Source organism: Myxocyprinus asiaticus, chromosome 2 (genome assembly GCF_019703515.2).
Source record: "Myxocyprinus asiaticus isolate MX2 ecotype Aquarium Trade chromosome 2, UBuf_Myxa_2, whole genome shotgun sequence".
NCBI classification, from domain to species: Eukaryota; Metazoa; Chordata; class Actinopteri; order Cypriniformes; family Catostomidae; genus Myxocyprinus; species Myxocyprinus asiaticus.
This window is the reverse complement of record NC_059345.1, coordinates 9,334,730-9,360,074: the sequence shown is the minus strand read 5'-3', so window position 1 is coordinate 9,360,074 and position 25,345 is coordinate 9,334,730. Positions and strand designations below refer to the sequence as shown.

Here is a 25,345-nt window from a genome sequence, read left to right as displayed (position 1 = left end):
AGTGTTAGCCTCACAGCACATGCACTTAGTGGTCAATGAGACACGGGGGGGAGAAGACAGTCATAAAAACAGACGTCTACTGACGAGTGACCATTGAAGAGACACTGAAGGGAGGATGTTCATCGGGGGACTAGATCAGGGGGTAGAAGTGTTGAATTATGTATGCTAAACAGGCGGTCACATGCAAGGGATCTGGGTTACAGGAATTAGAGCAACAAGGCATACACCAGGAAACAGGAAGTGACACGCATGGCAACCACAAGCCCAAAAGCAGAAAAGCGCATACCTTTAGCTTGGAATGAAACTCACGAGATTTCCTTCTGGCAAGAACCTGAATGTGACTAGATACCTGCGGGGTAGGGGAGGGGAGGAAAACAAAGGAACAGCCTGTAACCATGGCGATGAAAAGCCCCCCTGCAACTGGGCAGAGCCAGACGTACCTTGATGGCAGCTTGGATTTCTCGAACTTTCTTTCTTGCTAAGACCTGTATGTGACTAGACACCTCCATTTTAAAAAAACAAAACAAGAAAGGCAAAAAGAAAACAATGAAGAATTATATACATTTTTAAAGGATTAGTTCAACCAAAAAAAAAAAAAATCTGCCATCATTTACTCACACTCATGTTGTTCCAAACTGACCATATGACTTACTGTCTTCCATGGAACACAAAAGGAAACATTTTTAACAGGTACTTGTCGCTCTTTTCAATGCAATTACAAGAAATGGGGACTGAGGCTTTCAAACTTCAAAAAGAACACAAAAGTGTCATAAAAGTGGTCCATGTGACTTATGTGCTATATTCAAAGACTTCTGAAGTCCTATGATAGCTTTGTGTTAGGAACAGACAAAAATGTAAGTAGTTTATAGAACGATTCATTTATAAATCGGTCATCACTACTTCTCTCACGGGTGTGCCAAAAGGTCACATAAATTTTAAGTGAATAACTTACATTTTAGTTTATTCCTTACACAAAGCTATCATATGGCTTTAGAAGACTTGGAATAAAGCACATTAGTTGTATGGGCCACATTTATCATTCTTTAATGGGGCTTTTTTTTACAGTTCTCATTCACTTTCATTATATGGAAGAGAGTGTCCAGAATATCCCTCAAAACTTCACAGAAGAAAGGAAGTCATACAATGAGGGTGAGTAAATAATGACAGAATTGTCATTTCTGGGTGAACTATTCCTTTAACAAACAGAACATTTGAGGTGGGGTTTAGTGCGCTTTTCATCCTGCTCCATTAAAATGAAAGCATGTTCAAGCCGCACAGCGAGCCGACAGCCACCCAGCGCACTGTCTGCTCACCCCCAACTTAAGTGAGCTGATTAAGGAGGATGCAGGCTTCTTAAGTACATTAAGAGAGCACAGATGTGATCTTCTGTGTGCTGAATGAGAATGGCTATGCCTAGTATTCTTCGGGGAGGAGAGCGAGAGCGGCCGCACAGGCCTCTGAGCTTTTTAACCACCCCGCTGCATATTCCAACAAGTCATAGTTGTGTTTGTGAATTATGTACTAATGGTGTATTAATAGTGGGAGGTTGTGTGATGTTGTAATGAGGCTCTGCTGCGAGGGGTTACGCGGAGAGCGTTCCTCATCTTAATCAGGCCAATCACACACAAGTGGCTGTTGAGCGGGCCTCACACTGAACGTGGCACGTTAGTGAGGTCGGTGGTCTCCGGAGGCCTTCCACTCTCAACTCTCCAGCCTGGCAAAGTCACATTTAAACATTTCTCAGCACCACAAGTGGTCCTTTGATCTTTCCAAATTAATTACAACAATCCCTTTAATGGTTTAGGCTTGGCCAAATTAAATTAGAATGGGATTGTTGTGATGTTGCAACATGTGGGTCGATTTCTGGACTTTGCAGAGAGTTTAAGAAATTTAAACTTAAACATTTTGGCATTTGCATGTTTTCTACTATTGTCTGCATATGTTTTGGTGTTTATTCTGGGTTAAAACAGCTTAAGCTCTATCATCAGCTTCTGTGGCATCTTATAGAAAATTATTTGACTCTAACAAACAAAACAAAAAACAAATCATATTTACTGTAGGGATGTGCGATATGGTTACAAAAATGATATCTTGATATTTTTCAGCCTCTAAACGATATTCAATATATATTTTGATAATTATGTATTTGCTCTGAAATGGCTCAAAAGTTTGTTTGTTTATTTAAATCTGAGGAACCATCATTTTTTCCAAACAGCAATTGTATTCAAGTAGAATCAATGTTTTAAAGGCATTAAATAAAAATCTATTTAAAAAATAAAGGCATGTTTCTTCCAGTTTTTCACTAAATTAACACAAGGGATAATGAGATTTAATCATTTTCATTGATATGCACTGCACTTTTATGTTTATATTTAAAAAAAGCATCATTTACCTTTTTAACTACTTTTTTTAACCCACTGAATATTGCATAATACTATAATTACTGTGGGACCTAGTCAAGTTTATTATTATAATATAATACTTAAATATCATCATTATTTTGAGGATAACATTTGTTTTAAATAAATAATATTTCTGTCCTATTTGCTTGACCTGTAGCTTTTATTTTGACACTGAAATTGCAGTGTGTATTTTACAGTAAACAATGTTACGCATCCGCTCCTTTTCTGTTATAGGCTACTGTGCCACATTTGTAGATTTGTATAATAACTTGTAGCGGTTAGTAATGTTTGGAATTGTGTGAATGCTTGAACATGCAGCACTTTTCTTTCACAATGCATGTGAACTGCTATAAAAGCGCTAAAAACACAATCCCATTACCCCCCTGGCGTGCACAGAACAGTGCATCAACTGATTATTCTGAAGCGCACACATACCATTTATTCTACTGATGCTCTCTTAATGAAACTTAATTCATCTTAAAATAATTTAATTTGACTAAACACATTAAAATCATCACAATATTCACAATATTGCTTAATTTTATTTCGTCAGAAAAATCATCGTGAATATTCGATACATCGCCCAGCCCTTATTCACAGTAATGCACATACAATGGAAGTCAATGGGGCAAAGCAGTCTGGAGGGTGAAGCTTGTATTTTTGTTAAGCACTTGCATGAATTATTCAATCAAATAGTATTTAACATTTGAACTTTTGAATTTGAATTTGTCAATATTAGATAACTTTGCCCATTAAAATGCGTAATGTTTAAAAGTTATGGCTATGCTTTAAAAACAGTGTAATAATTGTATATTGTTAATGTTTATTCAGTTGCTGTTCGCTTGTCCCTTTGACTTCCATTGTTGAGTGCATTACTGTAAACACGTTTCTTGCTTGTTTTCACATACTAAGGGATAAGTCCGAATTATTGTTTATGTTAATCGGCGTCATACCACAGATGCTGTTTATAGAGTTTAAGTTGTATGTAACCAGAAATATTCCTTTAACTAATATTTAAAAAATTACAAATTATTATGTTCCCTCTCCCTGTAGTAAATCTAGCTGTTAATAACTTCGAGACATACACCAAACACATACAGATCACCATGACAAATTACATTAGAGTTAAATGGAAAAACAGGTTACATGAATTTAAACATTTCATAATTAATCATCTGACATGCATGTAAAAGCATGTCAGTTTGCCTGTTTTGTCCTGTTTGCTAGATCAGATCTCAGCATGTAATACACCTTAAAATAGTGGTAGAGATAGGCAATATGTTTGCTAATATGTGATAAAGTGTTTCTTGGCCATAGCTGTAGTTTAGCACCATGCTCCCAAGCAGCTGAATAATATATCTAAAGTCAAAGCACAATGTTACGGGTACTTCTCTCCAAAAATTGCATCAGCGTTCTTGCACCCAGCCTGAGCATGCTGCAAAGCTCCATGAGCAGCAATATGTGTTTGTGTGCGTACATGTGTGTACAACCTATATTTCTATGTGTCAAAGTAGGGATGGTCGATATACTCCTTAACAATAAATCAGTAGCAATTTGTCAATCACCATAACTTTGAGTTTTACTTTTATCATATTTATACAAAACACTATTGCAGGTTCAAAGTAAATGCACAAAAGAGAAATTAAGAAAAAAAGTGAAGCAGCAACAGGTGTCACTCAAATCCTCACGTGAATTATTGAACTGAATTACTGAATTATTTTGCATATGATTAAATAATATCTATATTAACAGACCTTGTAAATCTAGCAATTATCTATAGTTGCTAAAAAGGTCTGTAATATGAAGGGCTATTTCAAAATGGCAAAATTGGGCAAAGAAATATGTCCGAGTGGTTTGATTCAGAATCTAAGTAAATGCTTATTGCAAATTAAACGCTTAAGTCAACTAAAGAGTGAGGGGGAAAAACAGTATTTCGTAAAAATACTTTTTAAGTGTTTAATTGTAATTTACATGACTGATCAAAAAGGGACCTTTCATAACTGACCTTTTTTCTGTAGTGTTTGAATCCCTTTTTTAAAATGTGTATATCGACAAGACTGCAAAGAATATTATAAAATAAACGTTTACTCAAATCGGCCACCCCTAAGTGCGAGTATCTCTTTATTTCTGCTCTTGGTCTATGTGTGAGATGCAAGTTTTCTTTCTGCAAAAGCTCGGACAGCAGGCGCATTCAACAGTAGTGGCCTTCCCTGTTTAGTGGCATGCGTGCAACATCACACAGATTCTCTTACCTGCTTCCTTGTCCTCGTCTTCCCAGTTCTGAGTTTAATATATCTGGCTATCAGCTCATTGCGACCTATGAAAAACCACATAAGACAAGATATGTTAATGTAAAGAAATTGAATGTAAAGGGAGTTAATGTTAATATATAAAAAAGTGGAATTGTCTTGACAATAATGCAATTTATTGGAATCAATTACCCTAATCAAACAGGAAATGCATGGCCTCCAGTTGATATGCATAAGCTAAAATTGAGGCAACAGTCTCAGTTGTTCCCACCATGTAAGCAACATGTAGCAGTCTTTAACAAACACGCTTAATTTAAATGAAAACATGCCCGTGCATGCTATTACCATGAAAATAGCCCAACAGCTCTACAGCTTTTCAGTTTAATCTAATTTAATCCCAATTTCTTCAAAACCTCACACCATGAAAAGAAACAAATCCAGACATTCATACAGTTACAGCATGTAACAGCAGAGAGGAAACATATTCATTTAACACACTACTCTTCTCACTAAATAATAATTAAAGCATGGTTTTGTAGTGATCTCCAATTGACGGCAGCTTTACACATTCTTGTGCCCTCGGCACTGCTCTAATTACTGATGCAAGGCACAATGACCCATGCTTAGCCTTTTCATATGTTAATAACATACCGCCACCCCTAAACTATTACGCAAATTATAGGTAAGGAGCCACTCTAATTATGTGTCCAGCTGTAGCCAACGGTTGCCATAGAGCTCTCTCTCTTTTTTATCCAGGCCCATGGAATAAAACTAGCTTTTTAAACAGGCAGCCGCAAAATTGATGTAGCTACAATTTATAACGTGTACCTCAAATTTACTTTGGAACAACATTAAACTGTTTCCATCAAAATATTATTTGCATAAAGTAAAAGGAACAGCAAATGGAAGAAAAAAAAAAAAAATCAGATGCTGTTGGACAAGAATATAAAATGTTAAATTATAGTTGAGCCACACAACAAATTCTAAAGCAAGCATCACAATTACTACTGCTCATACTATTGCTCATATATTCCTCATATTTGTTCAACTGTAAATCCCTAACTCTAAGTATTAGGCTAAACTTTGGTGCGTAACTCGGTCTGAACCGTTTGTGCTACATTGTTAAAAATGTTTTGTCAGATAAGATAAAAAGGTGCTTCATGCGGTAACATCCAAATGAACTGCTTTTATAACTGGTTAATTTTTACTGGTTTTATAAGTCAGAAATAGGGCTGGGTATTGATACAGATTTCCTGATTCATTTCTATTCCAATTTGATTCGATATCGATTCATATGGGTATATTTCAGTTTTGATGTCCTTTTTGCTTACATATGAAAGAAATTATCTCCCAGCTAATGCTGTGAATTATACAGGAGACCTTCTAACTTGGTACTTTACAAAAATATTAATTTTACTAATTATATTTTAATAGTTTTTCAGCATTTTGGTCACATTTGAGCTTTTTAAAAATAAACAAATCTATGTATTTAATCATTTAAAATGTTATGCTATTGCATATATTATATTTTGTTTAATAGCATAATTTGTACTATTTACAAGTATTTACATTGATTTGTTTAACAGATGCTAAAAACCTTAGTCTAAGTCTATTTAAGGAAACCTGGCATTTCTGTAAACAGCCTCTTTAAATTAGCACGTTAGCGAGAGAGACTCGAATGGCTTTATCTCATCTGTGCTATGCCTGATTAGAAATACATTTTTGTTTTTTGTTGCTTTTGATGAACAACTGACAGTAGAGAACAGAAAGAGTATTAAAAGAAACATTATTTAATGGCAAATGGGTCGTGTGGATCTCGTCTTTGGACACATTACAAAGAACAAATTTTACTCTCAACGCACAGTGTAAGGATCTCGCTGCTGAATACTCCACCACTATACTACACTATTACTGATGAGTGAAATCCAGCCAGTTGCTAAATACTGTATATACATTTCAGTTGCATAGCGTGGAACTTGGTTGCAAAAGCTTATAATTTCCTCTCATTATAGTGGAGGGTTGCACATAGAGTAAAAGATCGATCTTGGGATTTAAGATTCGAAATCGAGATTATTTAGATTGCGATGCATCTGGAAATCAATATTTTTACCCACTAGTCAAAAATGTTATTTTAATGTTATGTTTATTTATCACATCAACAAATTAGGTTACACCAACAAAGATCATTTTTATGGGTTAGATCAAGAACACATAGAGCCTTGAGGTAACAAATGTACCTATAATTTTTGCCTGGCAGATGACAAAACTGGTTAAAAATTTTTTTTTTTTTTAAAATCCCATAGACTTACACTGAAGGAAGAACCTCGGCCATATTTAGTGACCACAATATCATAGAGGCTAGGCTCTTTTGACTTAAGCCAAAATGTAACCACCTATCAACCACCCACAACACCATAGCATCGTAGTGGTGAGTTTTGCAAGGGCAAACACCATTTACATTTTCTTCAAAAATAATTATAATACATTTTATTTTGGCATGTATTTGATATTTAGAATGAACAGCAGACAGGAAATGATGGGGAAATGGCACCAGGAAATGACATGAATAATTTCACTTGTAGAGCACTACTGCTAAATGTGTCACTGTTGCTAGGCTAGGGCTCCAACAAAGGACACAATAAAATTAAAAAGATAGTTCACCCAAATGAATAAAACTCACCCTAATTTACACTATAAAAATGTCTGTAATTTTAACGGTAAAAGACTGTAAAAATGCTACAGAAATAAAACATTAATTGATTAATGAATATTAACTGTAAAATTCACAGAATTTTTTAAAAATATATTTTAAAAGACAATACAGTAGTTTTTACAATAAAATGTACAAATTTATATTTTTAGATGTAAAAAATATGATTTTCCTGTATAATAATGATAAAAATGTACATTATGTTTGACAAGAGAGTACATGTACTTTTTACAGTAAATTATTGTTAAAATTACAGTAAAACAAACAATAATCGGGCATTCATTATATTTTACAGGAATAGTGATGTTTCTTCTTCTTTTTAATATCAGTAACATTGGGGTGTTCTGTTTTATATTTTATGTAGTTTAGTTTAATGTTTACTGCATTATTTTAATTTCACATGTGTTACCCTGATGGTGTTTAGTGTTTGTGTGAGTGACACTGAGCACTGTCTCTTCATGGTTATTGGTCATTGCTCCAAGAAGAGCCACTATTGGTGAACGTCATGTCATCATGTGCTCTTCTGTAATTTTTATGGTGATTAACAATACATTAGAAAGTAAAAAGCAGATTTTTACAGTTTCAGAAGATTAATATCAAGTTTGTTTTTTGTTTTTTTTTACTGTAGATTTAACAGATTTTTTATTATTTATTTTATTTTTTTACAGTGCCATCATGGTCATGTAAATTACAACAGTTTTAAACTGTAAAATGTACAGGTTGTTCTGTAAAGTTGTTTAAATTATTACTGTATTTTTTACACAATTATTCTGGCAACCACAGCAGCCAGTTCTTTTTTTTTTTTTTTTTTTGGAAAAACAACAGGACTTTTTTTTTTTTACAGTGTAGATTCAAACCTCTATGACTTTCTTTCTTCCATTGAAAAGGGAAGGAAACATTTTTAGCCATATACTGTAATGAAAGTGAATAGTGACTCAGGGCTATCAAGCTCTAAAAAGGACAACAAAAAAACATCATAAAAACCACAGTAAAATGTATTCAATATGACTCTTGCACAAAATTGAAAGTCCACATCCACTTTGTGTAATGAACTGACAGAAATGTAAGTTGTTATTCACACTTAAATCTCAAAAGTCAATGACTGGCATATGTGTTTGGAGCAACATTAGGGTGAGTAAATAATGACAGAATTTTCATCTTTTTATTTTTATTTTTATTTTGTAAAGGTAGCATTGAGGAGGAATGGCAGCAGATGTGTTAAAGGTGTGGACTGGAGTGGATGTGGGGCGACTGGCTGTGGCTGAGGTCTGTTGTTTGTGAAATGGGCACATGCTGATATGGCAAAGCCGTGGCGTCCACCTGCTGTGCACTGGGGGTTGGGGGGGGAGGGGAGGCGCTGTGATCAGGTGGGCTGGACAAACTCTTTTAAGCTTCTGCTATTACACACACACCTGTCGTGTGATAGGAAATCTTGTTCTCACTCACCTCTCGCTCTCATTCTATCCATCCTTTTCCTGTCTCTCTGTCAGCAAAATCCACATATTTTCATTCAGCTGAGTCATATGAAAGTGTGAAAAGAGGCTTAAAAATAAATAATCCCAAGCAATTTAAAGCTATGCATTTTATCAGGATGTGCATTTCCTGAAATTTGACCCCATGACCTTGGTGTTGCTAATACCATCCTCTACAAATTGAGCTATAGAAACTCACAAATCATCCAAACATTTAGCCATCCCAATAAAACTGTGGTCTCTATATGAAAAAAGGAGGCACTCTTTCTATGAAGACTCTCCGCAAAAAAGGGCCAAAGCCAATCAATGAGGGTGCGATTCCAACATGCGTACTTGATGCATGTGTGGCCTGAATGAAGGAGCAGCTCTTTTTCTTCACGTAGGGCATTTTGTTAAGGCTACAACAACAAAGGGAGACCATGTGACCTGCAGGACAAATAAATAGCATCTGGGGATTTTCAGTTCCAGCCCACCTCAGCATGCCAACACTGTAATCTCTCCCATATGAAGCCAGGGCTTCGCCACTTTCAATAATTCACACTGTACACATAACATGACAATAAGGGCATTTGTGCAGATGCCTGATTCCTAGATCAAAGCTCAAAACGGCCAGCTGTAAGCATGCTTACTGCTGAATAATTCATTCTTTTCACCGCCTTGAAAAAACCCCCCCGGCTTAGCGGGACTTGGCCAGCAAGCTTTCTTTCCTGTGTTTGCTGTGCAAAACAACATGGGCAGAGAGGAATGGAATCAAAAAAGAGGGACAGAACATATTGGAGGTCCCCCCAATATGTTTTAATAAGAAAAAATACTTTGTGTTTTTGAAGTAGTTTGCATTGGAGTCTGGAAGAGGGTGAACAGAAGTACAACACATGGCATGTTTACCCAGATCTTAAAGATACTAAAGAGGAGTTTTATCATTTGACATTACACTCTGTTTGAATTGAGTAGATGATTTAGCATCTCCTGTAGATGCTCTGGCCATCATTTCATGAGTCATGAGATTCATTCGGCTTCTGATGACACATTCCAGTGACATATTCTGACATCTTCTCTGTAACTCTGTAGCACTCTTCGATATCTAACCGAGTAGGAATAGGTGTATGCAGTATTAAAAAGGCTTTGAAACTGAAATTCAGATCTTTCCTTATATTTAGAGATGATACAAACCATTTAGTGCTTTTTTAAAAGTATTTTTCACACAAAGAGCTAAACAATTGTAAATGTAAAACTATACACACCAGGATTAAAACGAATATTCATCAGACTTAAAGAAAAGGAAGTAAAAAAGGATGCAACAACAAGTGGCGCAATGCACCAATGGATATAAAAACAGGAGTCGTCAAAATCCATTAAAGAGATATATGGATCGTGATTTTGATTAATCGTTCATCATGGTGGGCCAGCATTTTGACCCCCCAAAAACCCTAGGGTATGAGTAATGGTCACCGCTAAGAGCGTGCTGACAATGGCCTTGACATTCATCTTGCTGGCTGGCAATAGTCACATTTTAGAAGCAAACGTTATAAACAACCTTTCTACACGGACTTCAATGGCTAAGCGCTTTGTAAAAACAATTTTCGTGGTGAATATTCACAGCGCATATTCGCTCTTGGTATGGAGAGGCCTTAAATCAACTGGTTCTTCAGCAGTGTGGTATAAGTGAGGATGACGGCAAAGCAGAGGGTAGGTTCGAAGAGGATGTGAACTCTCTAAAGGGTTTCCGCAGTTGTCAGTCAAAACAGCAGGGAAAGTGTTAGGTATTAATGGACCCTCACTCCCCAAAATCAGAGCACTGGGCACCAGTGCAGAGAAAAAAAAAGTATGTATTCGTCCTCTCGAGTAAGAAAAGGCTTCCACTAATTTCAAAGACATCAGAGTCCATATCAATGGCTCCCAAAAGAGCAGAAGCCACTCAATGGGGCCTGCAGGCACCCCTCTTTCTAGGACTGTACCCCAGCTGACTCTTCATTCAATTAGGAATGCACCTCTGCCCTCTGCACCAACTCCCTGAGAGGAAAGAGGCGCGCACTCCCTCCCTACTCCCTACTGAGATCTGTCAGCACTCCCTCCCCAATTTAGACACCAACTCATCCTAACCTGCTCAGACTTCACAGATATGCATGGACAGACACTTGCCGTTGAAGGCTTTCTTCGAAAAGGGTGTGCCGTTGATAACTGTGCGATCTGGTGCGGAGGTGTCACTCTAGTTGGACGTTGGCTAAGCTGGAGGACAATTAACAATCTTAATACAAAAGCTCACCCTTTTATTAGATCCGTCCATCCCCTGGTTCCTGCAATCTCTCCTTGATCTGATGAGGTTTACACAGCTGCTGCGTCTGCCGCTACTCTCCCGACCCCCCCACGACCCCCTGCTGCAGTCCACTTTACCACACATTCACTCGCCCGTCACAATACTGCATCACACTACTTTCATTTGGGCAAGGTTTCATTACCTCAACTGGGCAGTTTTTAATCTGCTCTGCACAGCAAGCATAGCTTTGTGTTTTATGGCTATTTCTCAGAGCTGCCAAAACAACCAAGCTACCATGGATGAAGAGGGCTTTATAATTTAACTTTCAAATTAGTAATCATTATTACTAATCATTATGTGTCTAGACTCAACATCTTTTCTCAGTCCACAATGATAGACACAATTTTAAACTGAAATCTACATGCACTCACTGAGCATTTTATTAGGAACACTATGGTCCTAATAAAGTGCCCGACATGGTCTTCTGCTGTTGTAGTTCATCCCCCTCAATGTTCAACACATTGTGCATTCTGAGTTGCTATTCTGCTCACTAAAATTGCACAGAGGGGTTATCAGTAGCCTTTCTGTCAGCTCAAACCAGTCTGGCCATTCTCCGTTGACCTCTCTCATCAACAAGGCATTTCCGTCTGTAGAACTGCCGCTCACTGGATGTTTTTTGTTTTTGGCACCATTCTGAGCAAACTCTAGAGACTGTTGTGCATGAAAATCCCAGGAGATCAGCAGTTACAGAAATACTGAAACAAGCCTGTATTGCACCAACAATGATGCCATGTTCAAAATCACTGTGATTAAATTTTTTTTCCCATTCTGATGGTTGACAATTAACTGAAGCTCCTGACCCATATCTTCATGATTTTATGCACTGCACTGCTGCCACATGATTGGCTGATTAGATAATTGCATGAACAAGTAGGTGTACAAGTTGTTCCTAATAACAAACTTGTGCTTTGTGCTGGAATCTTGCAGGAAAATCCAATTTAAACAGTCTTTTATATTTTTTTTTATCCCATTTTCTCCCAATTTGGAATGCCCAATTCCAACGACTTAGTAGGTCCTCGTGGTGGTATGGTCACTCACCTCAATCCGGGTGGTGGAGGACAAGTTTCAGTTGCCTCCGCTTCTGAGAGAGTCAATCCGCGCATCTTATCACGTGGCTCACTGTGCAAGACTACGCGGAGACTCACAGCATGTGAAGACTCATGCTACTCTCCGTGATCCATGCACAAATTCCCACACGCCACACTGAGAGCGAGAACCCCTAATCATGACCACGAGGAGGTTACCCCATGTGACTCTACCCTCCCTAGCAACCGGGCCAATTTGGTTGCTTAGGAGACCTGGCTGGAGTCACCCAGCACACCCTGGATTCGAACTCACGACTCCAGGGGTGGTAGTTAGCGTCAATACTTGCGGAGCTACCCAGGCTATACATGACAGGTTTCTAAAGACCTGAATATGTAAGAGTGTATGGTGAAATTCCCATGCATTTAAGGGTTAATACTCGCTGAGCTACCCAGGCCCCTCAGTTTAAACAATCTTAAGAATTAAGATGGTTTATAGGTGGTCCAAGCTGGTCATTTGTGGTCATTAACTGGTTCAATCTGGACTACATGGTTGAAATGCTGGACAGCCAGCAGGTGGATCTGGTTTCAACCTGATAACCTACTTTGGTCAAGCTGGTTAGAGCTGGTAGACCGCTTTAGGCCAGCAATAAACCAGTTACCATGTTCTACAAACCAGCTTGATGACCTTAAGCTAGTATGGTCAGATGTTTATATCTGGGTGCTAGTTATTTATGGTCATTAACTGGGCCAATCTGGTCTGTATGGTTCATCAGCTGGCCTAACAGTTGCTGGATCTGGTTTCAACCTAGAACATCTTGGTCAAGCTGGTCAGAGCTGATAGACCACCTTGGAGCAGCAACAAACAGGCTTGACTACCTTAAGCTGGAAGGACCTGGTTTTTGAAGCAACATATAGAAGCCCTCTCCTTCTCACAGGTCTAACTGGAATGAAACCATCATGACCAGCCCTTCCATTAGCATCCTCTCAGCCCTTCACAGACAGCACTCCACAGGAGCCAAAGAGCCTCTACAGCAGGAGTGTGTTATATCATTTAAAAAGACAGCATAAAATTGCCATTGATTCCACATGGAGGGGGTGAAGCAAATAAAGCCCCATCATCCTTCCTGCCAGCATGTCATAGCAAAGATGATTTAATCAAAGCAAAATACTGCCACTCAGCTCAGACCCCATGCCATAAACATTGTCCTCATTTATAGTTATGGCATATTAAAGCCTTTTAATGTCTTTGGTTATGTCCTTTAATTGCTAAAAACACATCACGTTTTTTCTCAGAGCTTTTTAAAAAGCTCATTTCCTGCACATTTGTTTAACACAGGCCTGACCGCACTCACATCTGGCTGGTTGGACAAGAATGATGTCAGTGGATGCTGGATCATGGTTGTGGAGTTGGAAAGTATCAAGAGATTTCTCACACGTGAAAGGCTCACTTGAATTCTGTCTGTGCTTAAAGGGATACTTCACTCAAAAATGAAACTTCTGTCCTAATTTAATTACGCCTAGCAAATATATTGGCATATCGGTGGTTGTAAAAACATACTACCACAAATGCATGAATTCTTGGGATTTGATATCCTCCCGGCGAGTGGAGACAGCAGTCTTTCTCGAATGTGAAGTACAAGACACACACAATGGCCCTGATTCCCTGTCATGTGTGATAGATGACTTATGGGTATCCGGCTCCATTAGCATCACAATAGACTAAACCAACAATATGGAGGCATTCACTCCAAGGGTCCCTGGCTTGGGTGGGCTGGGGGGAAGGGCCAAAGTGGGCCAAAGGGAGGCAGGCAGGAAGCCTTTTACTCCCAGAACAACGGCATTCAAGGAACACTGCTTGCTAGGAGAGGAATACACATAGGCAGGAGACAAAGAGCAAGATTTGTGCCTTGGAAGTAGAGCAGGTGACACAGAACTGGATTCAAGTACACAGAATGAGGCACTGAAGTAGAAAAACAAACAAACAAACAAAAAAAAAGAAAAAAAAAAGCATGAGGTACATGCAAAAGTTTTGCCTGCAAAAGTTCTCATCGAGTTTCAGGACTGAGACAAAATTCAACAACTCATCAGGTCAACAATGAGACCTTAAATACATTTGTAACTAATTTAACTACATTCATTTAACTCAACATGATAGTACAAATACAATAAGGAAACTACAAAAAATATTTGACTGTGTCAAAAGTATTCAGGTTATTAAATGTGATGCAGTGTTATACTGTGTGTATATATATATATATATATATATATATATATATATATATATATATATATATATACACACACACACACACACACACACCACTACTACTGAATCTCCAGCAGCACAGCAAAAGAATGATATCCAAGTTGTGAGCTTGCAATCTGAATTGAATGTGATTAGATAATAACAACATGTGCAGTGAAATAACGGAAAACAAACGTCTTTCTATTGCATTGTGTAGGGCTGAAAAATCTATTGAAATAAGACCAAAATCAAGACTAATAGCTAAGAATTTGTGCAATTATTAAATCGTAAAAGGCTGTGATTTAATTAAACAGTCTGCACATGTTGCTGAGCACAGCACACAGACAGTTCGGTGCTTGTTCCACGAATTTCATCTCATGCTCAAAATAACAGATTCAGTCTGCATTCGATTCGGTCTGATAATGTGCACTGAGCGTGTTATATTTACAATGCTCCAAATTCACTTTAATAGGCCGCTATAAGTTTCTACACAAATCTCAAATTATCCCATGACACCAGGTTCTCCCCTACTGAACTGAATTCTGTATTGGTGTGTTATATATATATATATATATATATATATATATATATATATATATATATATATATATATACACACACACACACACACACACACACACACACACACACACACACACACACACACACACACAGGCAGCAAAAGTTTGGAATAATTTACAGATTTTGTTCTTATGGAAAGACATTGGTACTTTTATTCACCAAAGTGGCATAACTGATCACAACGTATAGTCAGGACATTAATAATGTGAAAAATTACTATTACAATTTGAAAAACAATTACAATTTTTATTTTTGTTTTTCCTGTTTCAAAAGTTTGCAATTCTTTTTCTGAGTCTTCTCTTTACTATTGTACATGAAACTGTTGTTGAGCGGGTAGAATTTAATGAAGCTGTCAGCTGAGGACATGCGAGGCGTCTATTTATCAAACTAGAGAATCTGATGTACTTATCCTCTTGTTTAGTTGTACATCTGGCCTTCCACATCTCTTTCTGTCCTTGTTAGAGCCAGTTGTCCTTTGTCTTTGAAGACTGTAGTGTACACCTTTGTATAAAATCCTCGGTTTGTATAGCCTTCATTCCTCAACACAATGATTTACTGATGAGTTTCTAGAGAAAGCTGTTTCTTTTTTGCCATTTTTGACCTAATATTGACCATAAGACATGCCAGTCTATTGCATACTGTGGCAACTCAAAAACAAACACAAAGACAATGTTAAGCTTCATTTAATGAACCAAATAGCTTTCAACTGTGTTTGATATAATGGCAAGTGATTTTCTAGTACCAAATTAGTAATTTATCATGATTACTCAAGGATAAGGTGTTGGCGTGATGGCTGCTGGAAATGGGGCCTGTCTAGATTTGATCAAAAATTACTTTTTTCAAATAGTGATGGTGCTGTTTTTTACATCAGTAATGTCCTGACTATACTTTGTGATCAGCTGAATGCCACTTTGGTTAAAGTACCAAAATCTGTACATTATTCCAAACTTTTGTCCGCCAGTGTATATATATCCACGTGTGTGTGTGTGTGTGTGTGTGTGTGTGTGTGTGTGTGTGTGTGTATATATATATATAAAATTTAATATAAAATATAAAATATATATATAATTTGTTTTGTATCTGTATGTACAGTATAGTGTCTAATAAAGCACTGGCAATGTACACTTAAATTTATCTTGCCATTAAAGCTCAGCATACCCATTGATTTTATGCCATATATACATATTTGTATCAAAGATTTATACTTCTAAAAATGTGTTTAATTATCCGCAAAAACTGAACATTATAACATGTTTATATTTAAATAATTAAAATAAATCGTGAACTAAAAATATTTTTTTTTTGTTAATTGTTAAAACTGAAACTATACTAAAATACATTTTCCTGACTCAAGAATGAAACAAAAATGTCCATATTTTAAACATAAAAAATGCCTAAAATACACTAGTGATAACACTAAATAAACCTGTGAAATTTAACAATGTTAAAAATATTTAAATAATCTCATTTAATGCATTAACTTTGGCAGCCAAAAAAAATTATGAAACTAAAATTAATAGAAATTACAAATTAAATGAAATCTAAACTAAAATGAAGATGAATTAGAAGGATGAATTGAAAATAAAATTGTTTTTACAAAGCAATTAGCCACTGAAGTCCATGTAGAATGATTGGTTATAAAGTTTGCTTCCAAAATGTGACTAATGCCAGCCAGCTGCCTATTATAGGTGGCATAGAGGGTAAGGTCACAAGATGAATGTCAAGGCCATTGTCGGCACGCCCTTAGCGGTGACCACTACTCATACCCTAGCCTTTTTTGGGGGTCAAAATGCTGGCCCACCACCCACCAGTTGGCTTTAACAAGCTAAGAGTTCAAGTTTATACATTTTACACTGTGACCTAATGAGTGTATGTGTGCATGTGTCTGGGGTCAGGCCATTCTGCCGAGTCCCCTGTGCCATCTGCCACCAACTGAGAAAGCAAAGCCTCACTCATACACACAAACACTTGCATCTATGTTACTACCACATTTACAGAGCCTTTTGCATGGGCAAAAAAAACTAAAATCTAGTTGATTTCTATTATATGAGCATCATCAAAAACTAAAACCTTTAGACCAGGCAACGTCAATGCTGACACTATATGTCAGATTTTCCTAATTAAGGTGCCTGTTAGTCAATGCTTGGCAAAAATCAGGCTGATTTTAGGAGCATTAGGTTAATGGAAGTACTTGTCTGATTTCTGAGTTGTGAGCATTTTCACAGCTCAAAAACACAGAGAACTGGATGCATCACACACAAAAGAAAAATCTTTTGAATCCATCAGTCAATATCTTTTTGGACATGCATTTTAAACCCATCTTATAAGAAGGTATTCATTTTCTGTTGTATAGCTAACTTCAATAATGTATGACAACTCTCAACAGGGCACAGGTACAACTCCAATTCCAAAAAAGTTAAGACAGTATGAAAAATGCTAATAAAAACAAAAATTAGTGATTTGCAAATGATATTCACCCTTTGCACTACAACTACACATTATATGATGTTTTAACCTGTGAATTTAATTGATTTTTTTGTTGTTGTTTTTTTAAATGTACAGTCATTTCAAATCAGATGATTGCAACACGCTCCAAAAAAGTTGGGACAGTCGAGTGTTTTCCACTGTGAAACATCACCATTTCTTCTAATAACACTTATTAGGCATTTGGACACTGGTTTTTAGCTGCACAATTGTACGGGGTCTTCATTGCCGTATGGTGTGCTTCATAATGCACCACATATTCTCAAATGGAGACAGGTCAGGACTGCATGCAGGCAAATCTAGCACCCACACTCTCTGCTTACAGCCATGCACTTGAAATCCGGGCAGTATGTGGTTTGAAGTTGTCCTGCTGGAAAATGCAGGGACATCCCTAGAAAAGATGGTGCTGGATGGCAGTATATGTTGCTCCAAAATTTGTACATATCTGTCTGCATTCATGGTGTTCTCACAGATGTGTGAGTTACCCAATGCATGTGCACAGACACACCCCTGGCCCATACAGACACTGGCTTTTGGACCTGACGCTAATAACAGCTTGGATGGTCCTTTTCCTCTTTGGCCCGGATAACATGACAGCTGTGTTTTTCAAAAATGTTTTCAGACCAAAAAACACAGTTCCACTGTTCTACCTTCCATCTAAGATGAGACTGCACCCAGAGAAGTCAGCAGCACTTCTGGACAGTGTGGATGTAGGGCTTCTGCTTTGCATAGTAAAGTCTTAACTTGCATCTGTGGATGCAGCGGTGAATGGTGTTTACTAACAAAGGTTTATTAAAGTTATCCCAAGCCCATGTTCATGATTTCCATTACAGATGAATGCCGTTTAAGACAGTGACGTCTGAGGGATCAGAGATCACACGCATTCAGAAGTGGTTTTCGTCTTGCCCTTTACGCACCGAGATTTGACCAGATTCCTTGAATCTCTTAACTATATTGTGCACTGTAGAAGGTGAAATGCCCAAAATCCTTCCAATTTGTCTTTGGGGAACATTGTTCTCAAAGTGCTGGATTATTTGCTGAAGATCTTTTGGCAAATTGACAAATCTCGAATGATCCTTGCTCTTGAAGGACTAGGCTGTTTATGGATTGCCTCACTTGTTTAACATCTGTTTCACATCGCCTTATTTCAACTTGTCAAATTGTTATTAGTCTTAAATTGCCCCTGTCTCAACTTTTTTGGAGCATGTTGCAATCAACTGATTTGAAATTACTGTACATTTTCAAAAAAAACAATGAAATTCACAAGGAAAAACATCATATAATGTGTCGTTGTAGTGCTTTCAATATATCAAAGGCTGAATATAATTTACAAATCACTCCTTTTTGCTTTTATTCGCATTTTTCATACTTTTGGAATTGGGATTGTACACTGAGTGAACGTCTTTAATCTTTCAGCTAGTTGATTAAACCCAATCAAAGGCTTTCCTTTATTCCAATCCACACTTGAGTCAAGGATTTCTTGGCTTTGTCTCACAGCCTTCATATATATATGGCTATACTTCATGAGCCGATTCTCAATAAGCATACAAATCTTTAAAAGCATTTAACCTTAATGTACAAACAGCAGCTTCTGTTTGAGAGCAGTTTATATCAGCAGCTCATGGGTGAATGGTGAATGGCAATGGATTAGTGTTTATCCTCAAGCGACTACAAAACACAACTAGGAATGTGCAAAACTGCACATTTTCATGCCTAAAAGAAGGAATTCCAAGTACAATTAGGCTGGTTTTGGGTGCATCTGACACCGGTCGGACACATTTTTTAAAGGCCGTTTACACAATATGCATTCTTGCACCCAAAAACAGCTAGACGGAGTGCAACACAATGGAAAAAATTCAGAGGTTTCAAGGCACATTTGACACAGCATTTTACAAATACAACGGTTATGGCGAGAGGCTCAAAACAGCGCAAGACAACGCAACTGCCAAAGACTTTCTGAATGTGTGTGGCCATACCGGCAGTGCTTTAAAGGGGATCCATTTTCTGAGGGCGTTTTACCAGACAAACTGTCTAACAGCATGCTAAATATAAAATTACTGCTAAAATATTGAACCTAAAATTAGTTAACCTCACTAATCAACTTGTGGTGGTTGACTAGTCATCCAACAACAGACAACTACCTTCAATAGCCATGGACACATCTGCAGTCAACAAATGACGAACGAGTGATGCAGGCCTGAAAAAAAAATGCCTAATGGCTTCTTATTCAGCCCAAAATATCCCCCAGTCCATCACTGTCATGCAGTACACTGCTGTTACAGTGAATGGGATTCTGGTATGTAACCAAGATCTACAGGCATACGTTGCTAATAGACAATCACTTCCATCTACATAAAGAGAAAGTACCGAAAAAGATTTGCAGGGACTGACAGGGAGCACAGCGGAACTCTACCTCCTCAGATTCCACGGCTCTCTGGAATATTTGGTCTGACTGGTCAATCTTAGCATTCTGCAGTCAGAAATGTTTATATATTGACCGCAAAACTGTACTGACAATTGTCGCAGGCAATCGATTTCCTACATAACTGTGCTTGCTCCACATCTCTCATTCCACTCCATAGTCTTTTTCTTCTCACATAATACAATTTTCAACTTCAATCAATATTTTATGTCCATTGTTTTATTAATTTGGTAAGCAGATGTGTAAAAAGCAGGATAATGTACAGTCAACCAGTCATTATCACAAAATAAACCCCTTCACGGTGATACAAGACTGAACACCCCACTTTTGCAATAATGACCGGCTGACTGTACGTTATCCCATCCCTTCCTTGATAAAAGTCAAAGTTTCATTGCTTCAATTGAGTCATTTTAGTGAATGTTTTCCTTCTGACAGTTTGTTTTCATTTTTACCAATTCATCATTCAAAGTATTCCCAGAAATTCCTGTGAGGCACGTTTGTTTTTGTAGAAAAGTATTTTTAGTTTAATACAGCTGTTTATCTCTATGTTTTTCGATTAGGCTATATAGATTGTGTCAAATGTGTTGTTTATGATTTCGATATTTCACTTTTACTCACAAAGTTCTCCTCTACAATCAAGCGACAACAAGCGCTTTCAACCGATTCATTAAACAAGTGATTTGGATATTACCACGTCAAAGGGTACCAGAAATCAGAAACCAAAAAAATAGGTCAGTATGACTTAAGACTACAATTCTGTAATGCAGTATTTAACACTGACTAACAGATAATCAGTCTATAGTAAGTGCGCAGACTTGACAGCCGATCAATTAATTTCCCATAATACTGTCTTTAAAATAATAAATACCACTTTAAGAATCAATTGAAAGTGTAAGAACACAAAAAGGAATCAATAGACAACTCCTGGTGGCCTGTGAGAAGTTTAAAAGCTGTGGTCATGGGACTCTGGATTAGAAAACCACAGTAGGATTAACGATGGACATCCATTGTGGAAACAGACAAGCCACCAGCAGAAATCTGTGGGTCGCAACCCCCGAGCCTTCACCGAGAGATGGAGGGGATTACAGTAAATGACCTCTCGTAAATCCTAATGGTGAGGTGGCAGATAGGGCTGACAGGGGTGATATAGCATATAGCATATAGCTAAGAAATTATATATGGATATTTTTCAGGCTACAAGCTATATCTTGATATTTATGCCAATTGTAATACTGCCATTGTAGCGCATATATAGCTGTTCAGGTTGTAGTCAAAACCTGGAGAGAATTCATCATGGGTTCCTCAGGATATTCCTATGGGTTTTTATAATGGGGCTTTTAAATTTATGGGTAAAATAAGGTCTGTGGTAAACATTACTTGATGATATGTGGACATTTTGTTCTACAACATAAATTACACAAAGTCATACACTGCCTAGCCAAAAACAAAAGTTGCCGTTTGAATTTAAATAAGCAGATACTTAAGAGCCTATGATTGGATCATTATTGCAGTGATGATTATGTTTCAGATGGCAACAATTCTTTAAACCCTAACTGATGCAGTGTGTAGCTTCTAATTTCTTAAACAACCATGTCGAAAGACATTTCCTGTGGTCATGGAAAAGATGGTACTGTGTTTCAAAAGTGGCAAATTATTCAAAATAATAAAGTCACATCGTAAAATATCGACAGTAGAACTCACGGCTATGTTTAATAGTGAAAGTAAGAGCATTTCCACACGCACAATGCGACGAGAACTTACAGGATTGGGACTAAACAGCTGTGTGGCCACAAGAAAGCCACTTGTTAGTGAGGCTAACTACTTCAATTTGCTAGGGATCAAAAAGATTGGACTGTGGAGCAATGGAAAAAGGTAATGTGGTCTGATGAGTCCAGATTTACCCTATTCCAAAGTGATGGACACGTCAGGGTAAGAAGGGAAGCGCATGAAGCGATGTACCCATCATGCATAGTGCCCACTGTACAAGCTTCTGGAGGCAGTATTATAACTGGGGTTGCTTCTATTGGTCAGGTCTAGGCTTAGTAAAGGTATGCAGCAGTAAAATGAAGTCAGCTGACTACCTGAATGTACTGAATGACCAGGTTATCCCAACAATGGATTTTTCTTCCCTGATGGCACGGGCATATTCCAGGATGACAATGCCAAGATTCATCTGGCTCAAATTGTGAAATAGTGGTTCAAGGAGCATGATGAATCATTTTCACGCATGAATTGGCCACCACAGAGTCCTGACCTTAATCCCACTGAAAGTCTTTAGGATGTGCTGGAGAATACTTTACAGAGTGGTTCGACTCTCCCATCATCAATACAAGATCTCGGCCAAAAATGAATGCAACTCTGGACAGAAATAAATGTTCTGATGTTGCATAAGTTTGTCGAAACAATACCACGACGACTGCGTGCTGTCATCAAAGCTAAAAGCGGTCCAACAAAATATCAGAGTATGCAATTTATTTATTTTTTTGGTCAGGCAGTGTAACTTAAACGAGAATTTTGAAGCTGCCGTGTTTAAACATTTTTTTTTATTCATACAGCTTCAAAATTCACGTTTGAGGTATGAAAGTGTGTAATTAATGTTGTAGAACAAAGTGTCCACGTATCGTCAAGTAATGTTTACCACAGACCTTATTTTACATATAAATTGAAAACCCCCATTATAAAAACCCATAGGAAGGTCCAAACCCATTGCGACTTAGCCTTACGGGTTTGCCTACAAATTGATGTCAATGCTGAACAGCTCTATTAGATTCAAAATGTTTAATGCAAGAAGCAAAATACAATACAAATCTAGTTACAATAATCAAGGCATGTTTTCCACATTGTTTTTCATTAAATGAACCCAAGGAAGAATTTTTTGTCATTTTCATTATATCCGCAAACACAGCAACAGACAGCAATATTTACCTACAAATACTGGTACTTGTACTATGACACTGTTCCTACTTAAGTTTAAATCAGAGAAGCTATTATCAGATCTCTGTATTAATGCTGCCATATATGCAAGGCGCAAGACAAGGCAGACTGCAGAACTTACGATGCAGCCTTTATAAAGCTAATGACCAAATAAAAAGCACAATAAAATCATTGAAATTCTCATGTTGCTTAATTTTATCGGCAGCAAAATCATTGTGAACATGGGAGACTGGGACTTGTTGTCATCCAGGGAAGTTGTCACAAAGTCTACACATCTCAGTTATGATAAGGTTTGGAGTCCAACGTCCAATTGCATGTTGAAAGATGTGCATAGAGAAATGTGTTTCTCTAGCAGAGGTTTTGTATATTCGTTTCAAACACCTAGTTTAAAAAACCTGTTTAAATTAGAATCATTTTGAGCATTCTATCCTCCAAAGTAAATTTTCACTTCCATCATATTCTTGATATAAATTGTCCTCCTCCTGCCCAGTAGGTGGCGACATGCACAAAAAATGTGAATCACCAAAAACAAGAAGAAGAATGTGGAAGTGAAAGTGGAGACTTATAGTAAAAAAGGACTTAAAATAACTGTTTCTCACCCACACTATCATATCGCTTCTGAAGATATGGATTTAACCACTGGAGTCTTTTTGTGCTTTTTGGAGCTTAAAAGTTCTGGACACCATTCACTTGCATTGTACGGACCTACAGAGCTGAGATATTCTTCTAAAAATCTTTGTTTGTGTTCAGCAGAAGAAAGAAAGTCATACACATCTGGGATGGCATGAGGGTGAGTAAATTATGAGATAATTTTTATTTTTGGGTGATCTATTCCTTTAAAGAAATGTATCCGCAATATTATCTTGCAGTTTTGTGCTTTTGAATGCAGCAAGGATTGACTTGAAGCACTCCGGTTACATTAAAGCAATTCAAGGTTTTGTGCCACTCTGTATTGGAGCCTTTTTTATTTCTTACTTTTCTTACTTTGATAGTTTTGTGCAATAAGATGTTATAGTTATTAAGCCTATTTATTTGTTGAATATCTGTTAGTCACCATGTTGAAATGCTGCACTTAGTATCCGTATATCCTTCTAAAAGGCGACTGATTGGGGTCATGTGAACATAACTGAGCCTAATTATATCCTAATGTATAGTTATTGTGCTAATGACTAGTTAACTAGTTGTTCAAAGAACCAGTAGATTACGAAAATTGGTAGTTTTGGTTTTTCTATCAACTAAGCAGGATTGACTGCTCTGTGTTATCGGAACGCCGCAAACACAGACAGGCAAAGTGATACAAACAATGAAACATCACAGTGCTGTTACTAAATATCAGCACTCTTAGAATGCCATTTGTCTAATCAAATTAGAGGACCAGAACAAAGTGTTGTAGAACTATATACAGTATATTCAACACATCGCCCAGCACTAGTGGCAGGTGGTGTCTTTCCTCTATCTACTAGTGCTCCATGTTTCCCAGCAGCCAAACTCCCTTCCTCCGAGGGTCTGCTTGTGCTCCCATAGGACCAATTATTACAGCGAGTCCTCCACTGAATCACTCTATCAATTAGGAGGCGGTGAGTACATCATCACATATATTACTGCTGAGGCAGGCCTGGCTGTGGGGGTTACGAGAGAGAGAGAAAGATGGACAACAGACTGGTGGCTGTAATCAAAACTCCCCAGAGAAGCAGAACTCCACCTCCAGCCCTGCAGAAGTGTGAACACACCGGTGGCTGGCACCTCCTAGCACGCACACATTCAGAGCCAGAAACAGGGTTAAATCAATATTTTCAATCTCTCAGGATCAATGCCACACCTGAACATGAAGAGAAACCTGTTAGCAGACACCAATATGTGTAAATGAAAAGCCAAACATCATGACCCTGATGGGTCTCCTCTCTAAGATCCCCTCTCTGTCTTGTGCAATGCAGTGCTCCATCAAGTCCAAACTCAAGTGAAGTTTCAAGTAAACTGTTTCAAGTGAATTGTGCTCCTGTGCTAAAGGACAATTTTATTGCTTAGAGACTTAGAAGGGCTCGAAACTTAAAGGGATTGTTCTCCCAATACTGAAAGTTGTTCCTAAACTGTATGACTTTTCTTTGTTCTGTTGAACACAAGAGATGTTAGGCAGAATGTTTAGCCTCAGACACCATTTACTTTCATTACATGGAAAAAAGATGAAAAGATGACAGTGAATGGTGACTGAGGCTAACATTCTTCCTAACATCTCCTTTTGTGTTCCAACAACATGAGGGTGAGTAATTGATGACAATTTTAACCCTTAAATGCATGGGAATTTCACCATACACTCTTACATATTCAGGTCTTTAGAAACCTGTCATGTATAGCCTGGGTAGCTCCGCGATTATTGATGCTGACTACCACCCATGTAGTCGCGAGTTCGAATCCAGGGTGTGCTGAGTGACTCCAGCCAGGTCTCCTAAGCAACCAAATTGGCCCAGTTGCTAGGGAGGGTAGAGTCACATGGGGTAACCTCCTCGTG

The 25,345-nt window shown here is 37.7% G+C and overlaps 1 protein-coding gene across 3 annotated transcripts in view; it reads right to left on the bottom strand.

Moving 5' to 3' along the window:
- The window catches only part of LOC127412761 (transcriptional enhancer factor TEF-1-like), a 117,332-nt gene that overhangs the window by 29,214 nt on the left and 62,773 nt on the right, over nucleotides 1-25,345 (bottom strand). Inside the window, exons 4-6 of one of the 3 annotated variants that reach the window (XM_051649392.1) lie at nucleotides 4,655-4,719; nucleotides 441-503; nucleotides 287-349 (exon numbers count right to left, since the gene is read on the bottom strand). In XM_051649392.1, the coding sequence (XP_051505352.1) occupies nucleotides 287-349; nucleotides 441-503; nucleotides 4,655-4,719 (191 nt within the window). The remainder of the gene's footprint in view (nucleotides 1-286; nucleotides 350-440; nucleotides 504-4,654; nucleotides 4,720-25,345) is intronic. The other 2 variants (XM_051649410.1, XM_051649402.1) reach the window with 2 other exon arrangements.